This window comes from Lytechinus variegatus, chromosome 2, assembly GCF_018143015.1.
Source record: "Lytechinus variegatus isolate NC3 chromosome 2, Lvar_3.0, whole genome shotgun sequence".
Taxonomy (NCBI): Eukaryota; Metazoa; Echinodermata; class Echinoidea; order Temnopleuroida; family Toxopneustidae; genus Lytechinus; species Lytechinus variegatus.
The window spans coordinates 72,831,541-72,850,534 of NC_054741.1; the positions used below are offsets into that span (position 1 = coordinate 72,831,541).

Sequence of the window (18,994 nt, forward strand, 5' to 3'; positions counted from 1 at the left end):
TTTGCTTGATGTCAGTATTAAAGTGAATTTCTCAGGATATTTATTAAGAATGTTTTGAAATAACTTCTGATCATGTATTCAATTTGTCTAGGTCATAGAGAACTAAGAAGTTCAGTGGCAGTATAGTGTGAATTAAATGCCTGTATAGGTGATAATCATAATAGATATAATAATATGATATAAATGTACATGTATTATTACTATCATATTATATGTGAATATAATATTAATCTCGTCTTTGAAATGCACAATGGACACAAACTAACAATTTCTATTTCATATCAATAAGGGGAGGGGGGATTGATTCTAATTATTATTGGATGAGTGAATGATATAAGTTTAAATTTCCACCAGGTCCCAAATTCTGTGTATAATTAAAGAGCTTTAGATTTCACAGTATGGCTGATATACCAATACTAGAAGATTCGTTTATATGAAATCTAACGCTCCAAATGGTAGGAAGAATTTCTTCCAGGTATTTATAATAATAACATTATATTTGTCCAGGGTAGCCACTTCAGATTTCAAACTTTATTGCTTCATCTGATGTAATTCCTACTTGAATAAGGTATTATTTGTGGTTAACTGAATAGTAATCATGAGCAGAAATTCATTTAAAAAGTATGAAGGACAGAAAAAGCTGGATATATAGAAGTGAGTAGTGCCTTTTAGTTGTATTTGTGGTATATGTGTAAAAAAATGCTTGCAGTTAAACATTGTCATGTATGAGTAACACAAATCTCAGCAATTGGTCATTCAGATTGTGTAATTAGATGCACATAATGATTAAAGTAATTGAAATATATTTTGAAAATCAACCTTGTCATTAAGCAGTGAAGCTTTATGTTAAAGAACCTGGTGATATTGGCCTGTCTTATAAGAAGGTTACATCGATGATTAAAGTTTGAACCAACTTCCTTTTTTTTTTAGATGAAAATCAAAAGCTGAACATCCAACCCAAACAGGATACATCTGATTTGATGTTATAATTATGACTTACCTGTATGCATATTCTGAGTCATATTTGAAAGAAAATAGCTCCTTCACATGCACTGGCAAAGCTCAGTATCATTTGTGTACAAGGTCAATGGAATGTGAAGTAAGTTTCACAGCCTTGAGACCCATTTTTGTCGCATGATTACAAAATCTGCTCCGAAAAATGATTAACGGTTTTGTAGCAGTAATCTTGCTTACGTATGTGGCACCAATTTTTGATAAGGTGCCTTAAATGCTTGGAGAAAATTCCATTACCTTTTAACACACATTCCTAATTTTGTTGGGCAAAAAAATATTTTCTCACAAAGATATATAATGTAGACTGTTCTTCTTGATTTGAAATTTTAACTGCAAAATTTAAGAGAAGAATCTTGCCACAATTATGTGTTTACATCTGAAGGACTAATCATGGAAGTCTAAATTCATATTTTACTTTTATTGCTACAAATGAATATTCATGAAATAAGCAGTTGTGTATTTTGGAATGCATCGTTGCTGCACCATGACTTGTGAAATACTGTAGATAGAATTCTCAGTTTATTTCTCAGTCAATTATTTTTTATTTGTATAGCATAAATTAAATGAAATGTGATGGTGGATTGTGAGTAATGTTATTATTTGTATTTTAATTTTGATTTTGTTATATGGGTTACTTATCAAGGAATATATTTTGAAGTAGATTATGAGTATAAAGTCAGAGATATATTTTACGTAAGTTTGATTGTATTGACTAACAATTTTGAATTTGTTGGTATTTAAGCAAAAAGCCATATATGTCTTGTGTGGGTGAATTTTAAAAATCATATTTCTATGTAAAGCAGTATATTAATAAATTATGAAAGGATATGAGCTAAATGGGGAAATCTAGTGCTATGTTTGATTGTTGTGATTAATGAGCGAATTCATCAAGAATGAGAGGGTCTAGAGCATGTTTCGGCTCAATTTTCAAAGGGAGAATGAACATATGGTAACTGCAGATCAAAAAAGTAATTTGATGCAATTACTGGTCATGCAAAACTTATAATATGGGCTCAAAAGAGTGCAGGTAAAACATAGAAACACTTGATGTGTTTACACTTCCACTCAGATCATGTTTCAGAGAAACACTGATTTGCATTAGACCTTATTGAAAATTGCAATGGGTATTCTAGATCCATGTTAATGAAAAAGGACACGATACCCGTTGTTGGTACCAGATATAACAGAAACCCCATAGAGCTTCGATTCTTTATTTCGTACTTGTTTGAAAAGGCAAATACTGCCCCCCACCCCTGTAAACTTGATAACTAATATGACCAATATATGGAAGGGATGGAAGAAAGGAAAAGGGTGAACAAGATTTGGAAGAAAAAAATTGAGATCGGAGAGGGGTGTGTGCAGGAGAGAGGGAGGGTAGATGGTCTGAGAAGGGTAAAGATAGAAAGGACAATGAATAGAAGAGTAGAGTGAGAGGAGACAGTATGAAAGTAGAGAGAACAAGATTTTCATTGGGAGCTTGTTCTGAACCCTTTATCACAAAGCCTTGTGATTGATTATATGTTCAGATTTCATGACTGATTGCACATACTGATCAATGCAATCAGTCATAACAATGATATAATCTATTGCTAAGCTTGTGATACAGGGCCCTGATGATGCTTCACATATTACAAACCAAAACAAAACTAGTAAGACAGCTCATTTCTCAGCTTTTTATATTAATATTTTTAATTATTTAATACATGTACATTCATCTGTTATTCTCTTCTTTTTATACATTACATCAACATGGTAGGAATATATTCTTCATAAAAACACACTATATCATGTAAATAAATGAAGAAACTCCAAATTTTCTTCAATAATTAACCTATGGGGGCGGTTCGTATTTTCCTAATCCTAACATTTTTCATAATAGGAAGGGTAAATCGGGATTACTTTAGATTTAAATTCCAAATCTATCATGCCAAAAACCAAGCAACCACTTGACTCATTTTGAGTCTTGTACATGAATAGTAAAAAATAAAATCAGTGTCAAATTTATTAAAATATACAAAATGGAACTTTGACAGTACTTCTTTATGAAAATTGGAAAAATGATGAATTTCACATCGAAAATTAGGATATACACCATAATATAGGACAAATGTTCTTCTTTCCAAATTAAACTATGCATACATGTACATTTTATGTGCAGTGATATGGTGTTTTGGCCTGCAGCACTCAAGCTTATTTAAATGGAAGCATATATACATGTAAAGTATACATATCCTTTGCTGAAAAGCATTGAAGTGGATGCACCAAATCAATGTTTGAAACTTGTCTTTGACTGCATCTTGCTAACCAACTTCACTCAAATTCTACTATTCAAGATCATGAATGTGTAACTTTGCTCACCAATATGTATTCTCATTGAACATGGAGTGGTATTCAATTTATTACTCAAAGTATAATAAATGTCATTTTTCTTGGCTCAGAAATTTCCCCAAATCAATTACCAAAATACCGCTTAAATCGCAAACCATAATTTGATGCAAAATAATGCACAACTGACATGTCATATCATATATAAACCAGATCATGTTCACTTCATACAAAAAAAAAAAAACATTTACTTGCCAATTAAGAGATCCGATTTAATTTCTTGTTTTTCAATGTGTGTATTGAACCGAGAGGTAAAATATTCAGGCCTTGTTTGGACAAATATCTAACCCGAGTCAAAAACTTGGTAAAATACTTTTAATTTTGATGACAGACAGCAATGAATTGAATAACATCCAGCCGCACTCCATCATATCATTTGTTATCAATAGCCCAGGTTAATACATTTCTTTTTGATAAAATTGCTCTCAGCCAATCAATGCCATTATTTCAGTAACTTATAACAGATATAATGTAACGTCGCTCCACACGTACTTACTAGTTACTTCAGGTAGCTCATATTTATAACTGTGCTAATTTCTCTCCTTTATCAGAGGTTAACATTTTGATTTTCTACCCTATGAGGGAAAGTTCACCATGAAAAAAATGTCTCTTTCAATGGAATACAGAAAGAAAAAAAAAATGAAATAAAAGAGATAAAATAGGACAACACATCAGTGGTCGATTTGTGTTTAACTTTGATTAATCACTACCTCAGAAACTTCAACCCATACTTTCCAATGTACAATCAAACATGAAAATCAAGCAAAAAATTAACCTTTGTGTTGTGGGACCTAGGGTACATTCATACACCATTGCCATATAGAACTGATTTATAATAAAGAGCAATACTTCTGTTACTTTGGTTAAATTTATCCCGTTGAGAATTTGTGTATTGAATCACTCGATGATGAGTTATGTTTTCCACTTCCATTTTAAATAAACTTTTGTCAGGATGAACTTCCCCTCTTCGTTTACTGTTTTAACAACTAAAAATTTAAGTAATAGAATTATAAGACAAATCCTGAGGTTATCAAGGAAATCACACACAGTAAATAAACTAGAAGAAATGCCACTTAGTATGGGAGCCATGAAACATGAAATAGGCAATATATTGGTGTCAAAGCTGGTGTTGGACAAAATTAACACCAAACTTGAAAATGATGCCAGTATTGTGAATGCCATTACTCAGAGGTGAGCCGTGAATATATATCACCATACCATCATTTCCTAAACTTGAATTTGGTGTATGAGCTCAGCTCAGTAGCCTTATTCACTTGCTAAACATTAACACCAAACACCAACACCTTTGAAATCATACTATGTGGACAGCTGCAAGGTCTGCATCTTTAAATGTAGCCATTACCAATAGAATGCATGAAAGAAACTATGGACAACGATTTGTCAATCGTTCAGAAGCAAACTAAAGTCATTTCAAATAAAATTGTTATCTTTGTGATTCAAATGTTGTAAAGTTAATGATTAGTGTTTAAAATCACATTTCAGTAACCATGTACATGAAAGTATACAAACACATGTAGGAAGAACTTCTGACAGTCCAGTAAGGATTTCCTTTAGCACAGTGGCTATGATATAATCTTCAACAAAACATTGAAGTGTCAGAATATGCTTTATTGAAACTTAGCAATAAAATGGAGGCATTCCACAAGAAGAGGATATATAACAAAACAAACTGATATACATCTAATAATGTGTATTGCTGAAATAAAAAAAATGTACAAAGCTGGCTGAGAATTTAGAAGAGATTGTGTTAATATTCTGGACAATATTTTGATGAAATCATCCTTTATTTAGTATGATTAGTGGAAAAAGGCCTAAAGGAGATTTAACATTGTGTTAAATGGTAGCAAAAGTTATATTCCAAATAAATGAATTTACAGTGTTACATACTTTCAACACTCCATTACTGATTATTTTTGTGCTAGAGTATGATGGAATTTATAACGTTCTTAGCAAACTCTCGAAATGTTTTATAGTTAATTCTACCTTTATCATAATTCATTTTCTATCCACATTGTATTCCATTTATGCAACTTCCATATTTCATTACAAATACAAATTGCACATTCATATAACTATTTAATCTTATTCTTTGTTAGAGTTACATAAATATATGAATTTTGTGGAAATGAAATTTCAGAATTTCACCCTCTGATAAAACTGTCATTATATGATTTGAGAAATAAAAGGGGAAAGAGATTGAAGAAATAAGAAAGAAAGAAAATATGTGAAGCACAAATATGCTATGGATGATGGCACAACGCAAAGTATATAGAATTTGAGTAGTATTAGGCATGTAATAGCACAATATGAAGAAAATAATTCAAATGCTTAATGAAAAGCACATTTTGCTTAGATCACTCACAGAATATATCACTTTACAACAGATAAAAGAAGAGTGAAGATATAGAGAGAGGGGGAGGAGGATACGATGGAGAAGGAAAGATAGATATATATAGTGAGAGTGAAACACATACAAAAAGATGGACAGGATGGTAAAAGAAGAGATGAAAAACACAAGGAGAGAAAGAGAGAAAGAGAAATAGGGTGAGAGAGATACAAAAGAACAACTAGTGCATGCAGCTTTCCTTTGACAGTTCTCACACAATTAGTGAGTATGTCAGTGCTAAACTTGAGTCACATTCACTTACTGTGTCAATTAATATCCCCCCTCTCCACTCCCTTTTCTTTGTCTCTATGTCTGTCTCCCTCTCTCTCTCTACTTCAAATTAATTTTTCCATAGAAAATATAAACATATCAATAATATTTGGTTTCTGATGTCTACCTTGAATATTGCCGTTTTAAAGCAAATAATAAGCAAATCCACACATATACATCTCTTGAAAATGAAATACTGCTTCAATAAAATTTAGCATATCACATCCATAAGGTATACAGCAGAATAAATTGTGAAATATGGATACTACAATTTGCCTCACACAGCGTACTTATAAAATGGAATCGCAATGGTAAATAGAAATAGATTCATATACTACAATCGGGCAGAATTCAATATGAATACTTAACTTGGGGTAATGGGGATCTAACAACATAACGGTATTCTTCAAATATTGAAAGAATCGGGACAATATCATTTCCAACATAATGCAATGTTACAAATATCTATAAACTTCTAAAATTCCCTGTGCATGGCTAAGCCATAAATTATTCAGGGAATTTACTTCATATAAAAAAAAACTGATTTGGTGTCATTAGATATTTCTTCTTCCTATACACTCACTGAGCTTTGCAAGAGTGTGCCTAAATGGCAACCCAATATGCACTCAATGTAATACAGACAAAAAACAAACAAACATGATCCATATATAATCTTTATTTCAGATTAAACTAAGTTAATCTCTCACATCAAAGGAAGGATATAATTGGAACGATCGTCACTCATTTTGAGATCATCCTTCGGAAAGTTTTTCGTCATATACATCCTTTCCCTCCATAGGAGTCATTCACATTATCCAAAGCTGCTTCTATTTGACATCCAAGTCATAATCACATAATTCCACATAGTATATCTCTGAGAAAAAAATCTCCAAATGCACATAGATATATCTTCATTTCTCAATAATCCTTTAAAATCCAACTCATTTTTAGTAAAACCATCTGAAGCCATTGTGGTCCAGTTATAGCATCACTCTACCATTCCTCTAATTCAAAATACGAAGCTCATTATCATTTCACAAGTTTCGTTAATTGCCCATTTAAAGACCAGCATTCCAAGATGACGTCGAACAAAAGGAATTCATATTTCCCCTTGCACAGGTCCTCTGGCATGCAGCATCCGCTGTTAAACCTGCTCAGGAAGTCATCACCACTCCGTTAAAAATGGAGGATCACGTCGTTCTCAGCAGCTGATAATCAACTAATCAGTTTTATGCGAACGAGGAAGAAAAATCAAAAGGAGAGGCTGACAGAGTTCACATCAAAATATATCTGGGCAAACGTTCCATTCTTGCTTTTCTTTGCTGCTCCAGTAGTCTCCTTTATATGTATATGCCATGGATTTTGTGATCTGGTCCATCCGTCGTTCAAACCACACTGGTCGGTAGCCTTCATATGGTTTACCTGGATATGCAACAAAATTGAAAAAAGAATGAAAATGACATTCCCACAATGATACTTGTGTGAATTAGGGCAGAAATTCAGTGATAAACTTACCTTGATTTAGTGTCTGGGGCAGAGTGTGATGGATAGCTATGAATAAGTGCCAATGAGCAAAATCTCTTTGATAACTATGTGGCAGCATGATCTTACCAATGTCATGATGTGTTATACACAACAAGGGACAAGGAATTTAAGTGTGATCTTGGGTCACACTGACATATTTGTGAAACACCTAATTTATCCACATAAAACAAAACTAGGGTATTTTCTACAGTTCAAAACAAAATTGTGTGATTTCTTTGTTGATGCAAATATCTTACATCTGTTTGGGGCTTATTATACAGACAAGAATTCTAAAAATTAATTTTTTTTAAGTATCAGGACAGTAGGTTAAATACTGAGCTGAATTGGCATATAATTTAATTCTTAATCTCAAGAGGAGAGAGGATTGAATTGTATTTAATCAATTCAAGTTAATCTATACAGGATGTCCAGGAAATCAAACCTGCAATAGTCTGAAGACCATGTTGCCAGGTTACAAGAAGTGAAGGGGTTAACCTGTATCAAATGTTTATCATTGCAGAGGTTATACATATAGTCAGACCTACAAATGTTTTGATAAAAAGGTTGGAGGGTTCAAGAAGTGATAAGGTTGAACTGTACCTGCTTCAGCAGCAAGTGCTGCTTCCGCTTCCCTCTTTTTTCTCTTTGTCCTTTGCTTGTCCTCTAGCCTGAGTTTCTCCTGGTTGGCCTCATCCCAATAACCATCCTCCATCAGACGCTGGTCGGGCCTGTTCCGGCTGTCCGTGGGCGCCACATCATCATCGGGCTCATTCATGGTCACAGCCAGCTCGTTGAAGTTGTACATCTGCTCACAGTTTGGCCTGTGTAGAAGGAGTGTTAGTAACAAACTCAACAACATTGACTGTCAAGGTTCAACACATAATTAAGATTGTTTCATTGGACAACCTACTGATGAAGCTGGGAGGTTTGTTCTTTGGGAAAATTTGCTCAGTGGGAGTGTTTACAGATAAACATAATGTGAACAGGAAATGGACTCTCTTGGCTGGACACAAGAAATTCATGGATTCATTTTATCACCCACTGACAAAACCAAAGGCATTTAATAAATTTGTGGTGAATTGATTGAGTCATTGTTGAATGTTGACTTGTTAAGGATAAGTAAGAGTACATAAAACAAATGAACTTGAACAATAAAGATGGATTCTCAAGGTTTAACACAGGAATTAATGAACCCATTTTATTATCTGTTAAAAAAGCAGGATTTGTTATATATATCTACATATATGGAGAATAGGTTACATAACTGTTGAATGTTTAGGAAAATGTATATAAAGTAAATGTTTATGAATTTATAAAATAAATGAACAAATGAACTGAACAATTGAAATAGAATCTGTTTCATACAGAATTAGATGATTCATTTTCAGACCCAGCAAAGACTTACATAGGAGGGTTCCTCTGCCAGAGTACTTTGGTTGCCCCACAGTTATAGACCGGTTTGCCCCGACCTGATTTCTCTATCGTGATGTTCTGCACCTCTGCACATTCCATCTTCTTATCCCATGTCCCTGATAACACATATTTGGCTGTATTGTTGGCATCCATGATTACACCAGTTACCTGAACAAGGAGAGGAAAATAAAACCGTTCTTGAGCAGTGTCAGCACCAACAAGTTGCCATTATCTGAGAGTACCATAGAAACAGTCGGACACAAGATAGCAAGTCCCATTCAGTCAGACTTTGGTTTGACTTGGTCACAAATCAACCCATGTGCAGATGTAGCATCTGATTAATTGCCACATAGACCATATAAGAGGACTCCTAAAGAAAACAATTGGGACTTTAGATGTTGCAGTGATCCAACATAACTTTCGTAATATCGTAATATTGGTGAAACAGACACCACCTATACAACAGTTCTATTTGAAGAGAAGTAGTGACAAACAAGCTTACCTTCCTTGGGACATCTCTAGAAAAGTAGCTGGTGGGTTTGAAGTTTAGTCGACAGACATCTTTGGTTGTATGATTAAGAAGCTCGCATTCACCAGACTGCAAGAAAAGAATATGGCAGGTCACTACAGAGTATCTTCATAGCAACATGTGTTTTTTTTTTAGTATTCTGCTTTTAATAACTTTAGGATACCATCATGATTACTACCACTACCAGATCATAGTCTTAATCGCCATCATCATCATCATAACCATCATAACAAACATCGTCATCACTATCATAATGAACATATACATCCCCATCATTGTAATCATCATATTCAATATCATCAACATGTCATCATCATCATCATCATCATCATCATCACCATCACCACCACCAACACCACCACCATCACCATCACCATCACCATCACCACCATCATTACCACTATCTTCATCATCATCATCATCATCATCATCATCATCATCATCATCATCATCACCATCACCACCACCACCATCACCACCATCACAATCATCACAATCACATTCAATCACCACCACCAACAGCACCACTATCAACCTCATTATCAACCTTCTGCCTACAAGAACCATGAATTTCTGTAACCATGGCTATGATAAATCTATGGATATCCTAGTAAAAGAATTCTTACCTGGTCAACCCATAGTTTTCCTACAATGATGTTATGGACGGTGACTGTAACTCTGGTATATGTGTAGTGACTACCAGACTTCTTGAAGGAGATATGGGCGGTGCCCTGAGGGAAGATCTGGAGGTACTTTCCACGGAACTTGCTGCTGATGGTGGTCTCCATCCACAGCGTCCAGTCTTTGCTCTCTACATGGAAGGCTGCTGCAGGCGGATGGTGACTCACCTAAAATTATAGGAGTGAGCAAGTTTCAATCAAATTAAACATTGTGAAGGCAAAAAATACAAAAAGGCATCTTCAACTTACCTTTTTTATCAGTAGTAATCATTTCATAATGTTCACTGAATTCTTATAATCATCTGTATGTACCAGACATATTTCCATTACATTTATAAAGCACATATGACTCTCTAATGTAAGTGGTACAAGCAACTAAATAAATAATCTAAATATCTAATAAAGCTTCACATTATAGGTACCTATTTATTTTGGAAGATGGACAAACAAGAATGAAAATATACTTCTTGCGTAAGCAGCAATAGACAAAGAAGTCAAAGCAATGATTTCGATAAATATGGGGTCAAGTTCTCCCAACTTGTTCCAAGGAGGCTGGAGGGGTCACATCAACAAAACTTACTCTAAACCAACCAAAAAAATGTCATCGGTATTACTTTGGTCAAGAGTCAGTACCGCCATGTGACTGGCATTTCTGAAGAAACATCTTCATTAACTGTTGTATCAAATTGAAAGTTTGTATCTCTTCTAATCTAACCTGTTCACTTATTGCTCTCCACCCTAAGTCATCCATCCTATCGCACTCGAATGTCTCTCCAAGGAGGGGATTGAATGGCTTGGTCGTACGAACTGACGTTTCAGCATAAGCTGATGTGATGAATGCTGCCACGTAAGCCATCTCCTCGCAGGTGTCATCACACTGGGCAGCCATGTTGAGGAGGTCGCTGTAAAACACATCCTCTGTCAGCCGCTGGAGCATGGAAAGCGGCTCGTTAAAGTTGACCTAAATTAGAGAAAAGACATTGGTAAATTAGTTATGATTTTACTCAATATAATAAGGAGAAAGTGTAGGATTTATTCATACCTCAAAGGTTCTGCCTATTCTAGTAAATCTAAAACCTGCAACTTATGTTTATGTTAATGAATGCACATGACCTCAACTCTTGGGTGAAATGACAATGCCAAATGTTGCGTACACAAAATCATGACAGCATAACTTGCACTAACAATTTGATTGGTCCATTTTATTTTGCAGACAGGCCAGCATTTTGTTTCAAATCCCTTGAACCATGTTTGAACAAGCCCTAACCTCTTCAACCCTATTTTGTCTGAACCTTTTCAGATCTATGCTGTAAAATGTCAGATCAGTCGTGTGTGCTATGCATTGTTTTTACTTATATAGAACTTTGCTATGAAATTTTTGTATTTCTGTTTTTTTCAAATATTTCCCTAAAATTATTTGTTTGATGTCAAAACTTTGTGGTTTAACTTCCAAGATAGGCTAATTAAGGATATGGCAAGTCAAATTCACAAGTTCCACTGCTGAGAATAAATATCCTTTTCTCTTGTGTCCATTTATGTAACAAACCTAAAGCATCATTCCTTTACAATGCATGGTACCAAAAACAATTGGGGTGCTTTAAAAAAAAAAGATGCATGGAAAAGGGAATATCAGGGTTGTGTCTTGCATAGAATTGTGATTGACCCCATCAATCTCAACTATGGAAAAATTCAACCATGCCAGATCTACAATTCACATGTCTATTCAAAATTATTTATAAATATGACTAATATTCATCATATCACATACATCATTGTATTGAACCATCATTATGCTCCATTTTATTTACAATTAAATAAAAATACATACAACTTCTAGATGAAGAATTAACATCAATGACCAATAGCTTATCGTAGCTGAGATTGATTGGATCAAACATAACTACTGTATGATGGGAGCAAAGAAGGGTGTCTCACGATGACTGAAAGAAAACTGAACATAAATATGGCAAGCCATCTATGCCATTAATCACTCTTATCACCCTATCACAACCATAGGTATAACATAACTAATGTCTTCAGATAAATTTACATAAATTGTCTGGTAGCCAATTCAAGCAACCAGTCACAGCATTGGCCTGGTCTGTCATAGTTACAAGAGCGATTTAAGCCAATCTAAGTATTTTTGAAACCCTCAGGTGTGTCTACAGGAATCCACAAGTTTGACCATGCTGCAGCGGATCTTTAGCCCCTCTCTACTGCTGAATTTCAAGTATCATTCATTGAATATGCAGGATCGATCCCTAAAGGCTCCTTGAAATTACTTACGACTTCCTTTCTCTAAAGCTCTTGTAATCCATACAAACCATAGGACGGTAGATGACCACTAACCAATTGACTGTCATTTGGGGTTGATTTCCTGTGCTTCTGCGTCATGAAAGCTTACAATCTGCAGATTCTAATATTTTCTCTGACGTTTTTTGATTTGATGTATTCAAGAAAAGAACACATAATTACATCTAAAATGTACTATTTTATAGAGTTCAAATTACATTTACAATTTTCAAAGTGATTGCCAAGATTATCCGGTACTAGCATGTCCCATGACAACGCATTCTCCACCCCAGGGGAGACTGAGTACATTATACTGAGTTTTGCGATGAACCTATGAAATGACTGAGCCCTAAAATATATATATACTGGTATGAACTATCTTATATCACAGAATAGATTTTTTAGAATGTGTTAGTCCTTTATTTTAACTAATCGCTGAGACACAGGTCCATTACAAAGCTACACCAAGCTGACTGAATGCACAGCCTTGCATGAGAGATTTGAAGTGTTGCATAAATCAGAGTGAGGGTTGGCATTGTAAAACGGCTTCTTTGAAAGCCAAGTACTCCTTCAGATTTGTCTTCTTCAAGTTACACCACGGTACCATGTACCGCAAGAGTTGGGTTGCCATGCATTAAGCCTGCCAAATATTCATTCCCACTAGCCTGAAATGGTTTATAGTTAACAAGTTGGTGCTCAAAATATCAATAGCACACCCATAGCAGTTACAAGTCAAAATCATGATATGCCCACTAACTGTAAGTATCAGAACACAATGAAGTCTCAACTCTTCTGCAGCACTCACCAACACTGACCTACTAGATTGAATCTGACAAATTGGGAAAAACTATAGGCCTACTTCTGAAGTCATATAAAAACGTAATTAGAAAGAATATGTAACATGGCTAATAACTCCTTGAATTGGGAGAAGTAAGGAAAAAGTAAAAGGTCATCTTTTATCAACTCTTGAGTAGGATGATGTACTCTGGCCTCAATCTAGTCTGCAGGCACAGACCCTGATTGAACTTTGATCAACGAGTGTCTCCATGTAAAGACTAGCATATACATAACCTGTGAAAGGGCCTTCACTGCACAAGGCATCATAGGCTGCATATTCAGACCTATAACCCATAAGGATTTGCACAGCAGACAAGCCCTAATCTGCCCTTGTGTTTGGGGTATAACAACTCGAACAGCGAAATAGTGTGCTATTTAAATATTTACTGTGAATTATAGATAGTAGGGAATAATGGGAACTGGCCTACTGGGAGAAGTGACCTGAAAATGCAGATAGGTTTGGTGGAATGCAAGCACAAGGCGGAACGTACAGGAGAGTGGGTGGCAAGATGTAGGGCAAGTTCAGATCATTAGGAATTCTTAGATTATTCAAGACTTTGGGGACACCTTAAATCCCGATTGTACATTAATACCCTTGTTTCACGTGTATCAAAATGTGTGCACAATCCTTGAATTCAATTAACAAGTCTCTGTACAAAAGTTAGAGTATGAAAGAGAGAAAGATGTAGGCTACAGTTCACATGTATGTATTCTATTTCTTCCCCCCCCCCATACTTTTTAACTTTGATCATCATTGCCTGTTTCATTCATACAGATTTTAAGAAGCAATATTATTGTCATAGCATCTTTTCCAGTTCACATCTGCCTTCATTCATGATTATCAAGTCATCATAATCAATGTCCACATCATTACCACTATCAAGACTTTCATCATCATCATCATCATCATCATCATCATCACCATCATCACCACCATTATCATCATCATCATCATCATCATCATCACCATCATCACGATCATCATCATCATCATCATCACCATCACCATCACCATCATCATCATCATCATCTTCATCATCGTCATCCTCAATCTGATCCTTACCGGCATGGGTATCCTGGATAGTTCCTTGCCGATACAGTTCTTGATGATACTCCAGAGACTCAGACTCTGGTTAGGTTTCTCAGGGATCTTCTTACGCCTCTGTTTCACCATTGGTCCTACTTTGGGCTGTGTCTTCAACCGGTGTGGTAGCTGTCAAAGAAACAAAACTTACATCACTCTACACTTCACATTGGCATGATCACTCTACTTCCAGCTCAATATAAGGGTGCTTTACCCTAAATAGACTGTGCTATTTTGACGCCTACGAAGACTGGGGGGTGGGGCTGATTCAGCCCCCCCCTTATGATCTCCGCCGTCGATCGCGCGATCGCGACGAAAATTGGCACACGCATTACCCATGGCATCTACAAAACTAGAACATCAAATTCAGCAAAAAATCTAATTTCTCATTAATTATGCTAATTTATGCGTAAAATCATAAGTTTGCTTTAATAAATAAAATATTGCCCCTGAAATGCTAATTTTTGTTTCACATACTCTAGATAGGCATCTGATCAAATTTATTTTTTAAAAATTTCAACATCACATTTATTTTCTTATGTATTCTATTGTTTTCTAAATTTCTAAATGTATTTCTTTGTTTTTCGACTTTTTTTTATTGTTTTTTCAATGGAAATTTTCAAGGACTTCATTTGACCACAAAAAAGATAAAATTAATTGATTTAAAGCAGTAAAAGGAAAAATAATGATTACATTTATGAATTTTGGCTAAAAACACTATTTGCATTGGATTTGTACACAAATTCACGTTTTTGAGTAATTTTGGGTCTGCATGCACTTATGAAATGTTGCATAATTTCGGAACCGCGTACCCAGGGGACACAATTTTGGTCTCATAGGGCATCCACATGTGACATTACTGTTCTAAATAGATCTGTGTTGGTGGTGTTTATGACTAATGATGCATTTTCTCCACTCTGTAAAAAAAAACCATTTTCGTACATTATATTTAATCGATTATTACTCACATTGTTTCCCTCATCCAACTTGTTAATCTGGACGACTGCCTCAACCCCCGGCTGCATCTCTTCTCCACTGCTGGCTTCAGTGCTTGCCACACTCCCCTCGCTGGGTGTTCTCCTGAAATTGATTCAAATATGACACAATTATGAACAAATGGGACTGTAGTCAATATCATAGATTCAGTCATACATGATGTGATTTAGAATATGTGGGACTGTAGTTGGTATTAGGGAGCTTGATCTAAATAAGGACATTTTAAATAGGTGAGGGTCACTATGGTAATCAGACATAATATTCTATAATCCTTCAATGGAAAAGTCTATCCATTTCAATACCCCAAATGTAAAAAAAAGCAATTCATGGAATTTATATACGCAGCACATTGGAAAACAAATCACAAGTGACGTCAAAGACTTAACATTTTAATAATTCATAACTCTGTTATCCATTGATGGATTTTCAAGGAAATTTCATTGAGATGGTTCTCTAGTTTTTTCTGCATTAGTTAAAATCACCGTGGCATCAGGGCATCTTTTTAACAGGTTTCGTTGATAATGTTTCCCCATCTTGTTGAAATAATGTTTACCTATGATGTATATTAGAATTGTCTCTTGGCAGCTGAACAGAGGTTGTGAACTGAAACTGCTCTATGGCATCAAAGAATTCATTCTCGTCATCATCGCTATGATCATCCTTGCTTTCGTCAGAGTTAACTATAAGATAAAATGAATTGAGATATTATTTATCATTCTGTAGTGAAAACTTGCACATTAAGAGGCTTTATGAATACTCTTCATCATCATCATCATTATTATCAATGATGTCTTTATCTCCTGATTTGATACACTAAATTAACAGTAAAATTTTATAGAACTTTATAGAAAAGTTATTAGAATTTAATAACTTGCTGTTTGGAAACAAAGTTAAGATGCACCAAGCACTTACATACTTACATAAAGTACATGATCATAATTTGATAACAAAAAATAATTACAATCTGTCATTGGAAATAGTCATGAAAGAAAAATACAGGAAACGAATTCCATAAAATATGTGATGAATATTAAAGCTTAGAAACAAACATTCAGAATATGATTCATTGTTACAAAATTGGAAGCTGTCCAGCAAAATGTTCACAGTATCACCAATATACAATCCAGTATTAAAGGAGCATATATATTCCTCATAATTCTTTATTCCTAAATGTAAATAAATCCTAACATAAGACAGGCCTGCATAAGACGGTCACAAATAGGCAGATCAGCAAATAGTCAAAGATAAAACTGAAGCAGTAGAGGTGATATTCTCATTTCCTTAAATGAAAAATGGCAAGAGAAACAAAAGAAATAATCCAATATACTGACACGTATGAACAATCAAAATCTCAACCGTTGTATACACATTGCACAATACATTCTGCCAGCCGCCTACTTCCTAAGACGATTTTTCTACACTCTCCCAACTGAAACTTGCATACAAGTGGAAATGGCTCTCAAGTTTAGTTTCCTTTGTCGATCAAGTCAACGCAAAAGCCACTTAATCTTTTTCCAATCATGTGATGAAGGCAGGATGCTTGTGCTATAGAGGTTAAAAATATTCTCGACGAGCAAAATATGACAGGAAATAGTTGGACTGCCCTTGCTTCCTACACGGAAAGTACAAAAACATATTTTTTCCCCATGACCATGCAGAATATATATAATCAAAGCCACCATTAAAAGCTAATACACAAAAATCATGCCCATAAATAATTTTAAAAAAATGATACCTGTAGAAATATTATCCAAATAACTGAACCTATAAACACAATGGCCCATATTCTGAAGTCGTATTTAACTTAAACTCGGGTTTAAAGTTGTGGTTTAAGTATGGATAGCCAATTGTTACATAAATCACTAACAGTAGAGATATCATACATCAGCTCATTTGGCTCTCAAATCATTCATAATTATCTAGAAAGTATAAATAGATGATTGTCTTCAACATCGATGAATCAGGAAAGAGCACAGTAAACATAAGAAACATACAACATATTAAAAATTTTGACTTTTTGAATTTTAGCAAAGAGTTAGACCATGGTCTCAGTTAAACAGACTTCAAAATATGGGCCTTTGAGAAGTAACATTTAGACTCAGCAAATCATAACTGGGTTCACCTCCTCTTCCTAAAAAAAATGGCACAAATTGTACATAGTATGACAATCAGGGTACTACATAGTCTGCCTATATTACTGATTTAAAGCCAATTTAAAATTTAATTCCAATATAAATAAATAGTTTCAAAGTACTTATTTTTTCATATTCTAAGTTCCCACTTATATCATGTACAAAACACATTGACAAAAATAATACAAGATAAATCAGAAACAAAATTTTAAGATAAGACATAGTGAACGAGGAAAGAGAATTAAATACTCAAGTCTTACAGAAGCATAGTTCACAAATCCCGATAATTAATTTTAGTTTTGAGCTAGTGCTTGAAGTTGAATGAAAAAAATATATTTCCCCTTCTAATTGGGGGAGTTTTTGTAACATAAAAATTTACCTTTAAGCCATGAAATTGGGAATATATCAGTTACCAAACAGATAATGTATCTTTACTCAATCTACATATTTTATTTCTGAAGAAAATGGGAAAATGTGAATTTAACATATCGCTAGTCATGCATGGGTTTAGTAATTATGTGGGCAGATTTAATACATTACTCAATCAAAATTCTGAAGCAGTTTGAAGAGAAAAATTACACAATTTAATGATGTGATAAGCACCATATAACATCCTTCTGTCTCATAATCACCTTGTTGTGTTTTTCTCATGATCTACATGTAGTGATTTTCAAGTGTTTCATGATGATCTAGTTTTTCATGTAGTCTCTAAATAAAGACTTCAAATTAACAATTCATATAAAATCAATTCTGGTTTTATAGAAAAATGTAATTGAATTAATTCCAAAATTGTGCAATAGAACAATATTGAATATACTATTTAAAAAAATTTACCTCCAGAAATGGTGCATATGATGGTGCTATTAAAATCAAAGTACTGATTTTTTTCACACAGACTTTCGATGACATTCTTTTGTCCATGTAATTCCATGAAAGCGATAAACTCCATGTATCTTAATTTTTTACAAATTTATATATTTCTCAATATTATTAAATAAATCAAAATAAAATTTAGTAACTTATTAAAATCCCACTATAATCCAATTTGTAGTCTTTTTGGTTTTAGATTTCCTACTCTGTAGCATTTTTGTGTTTCTTTATTATGATGGGCTATCGCTGTGATCAGTCAAGAAATGTGTGGTACAACTTTCAAATCTCAAAATAACCACACTGGGGGCACAAATACTGATAATGATATCACATTCAATATAATCCACTCTCAAGCTAAAAATATGGAGAGTGAATTTGTATCTTTGGAGGGGGAATGGGAGAGGGGAGAAATAAGTGAAAGGGGAGGGGAATGGGATCAGAGAAGGGATCAAAAGTAGAGAGGGATCAAGAGAAAAGAGACAAGCTGATCAAAGCATGAGAGGTAATAGAGGGTAGAGAGCGAGGGAATGGAGAGGGAGGTGGAGTGAAGAGAAGGAGGAA

The 18,994-nt window shown here is 34.4% G+C and overlaps 1 protein-coding gene across 3 annotated transcripts in view; it reads right to left on the reverse strand.

The window, feature by feature from the left end:
• Positions 1-2,685: 2,685 nt before the first annotated feature.
• Positions 2,686-18,994, reverse strand: part of LOC121408945 (oxysterol-binding protein 1-like) — an 82,927-nt gene continuing 66,618 nt past the window's right edge. For all 3 annotated transcript variants that reach the window (XM_041600680.1, XM_041600681.1, XM_041600682.1), the window contains 9 exons: positions 15,985-16,111; positions 15,404-15,515; positions 14,415-14,564; positions 10,938-11,183; positions 10,169-10,390; positions 9,516-9,611; positions 9,006-9,181; positions 8,201-8,421; positions 2,686-7,498 (listed from right to left, as the gene is read on the reverse strand). In XM_041600680.1, the coding sequence (XP_041456614.1) occupies positions 7,356-7,498; positions 8,201-8,421; positions 9,006-9,181; positions 9,516-9,611; positions 10,169-10,390; positions 10,938-11,183; positions 14,415-14,564; positions 15,404-15,515; positions 15,985-16,111 (1,493 nt within the window). In that variant the 3' untranslated portion in view covers positions 2,686-7,355. The remainder of the gene's footprint in view (positions 7,499-8,200; positions 8,422-9,005; positions 9,182-9,515; positions 9,612-10,168; positions 10,391-10,937; positions 11,184-14,414; positions 14,565-15,403; positions 15,516-15,984; positions 16,112-18,994) is intronic.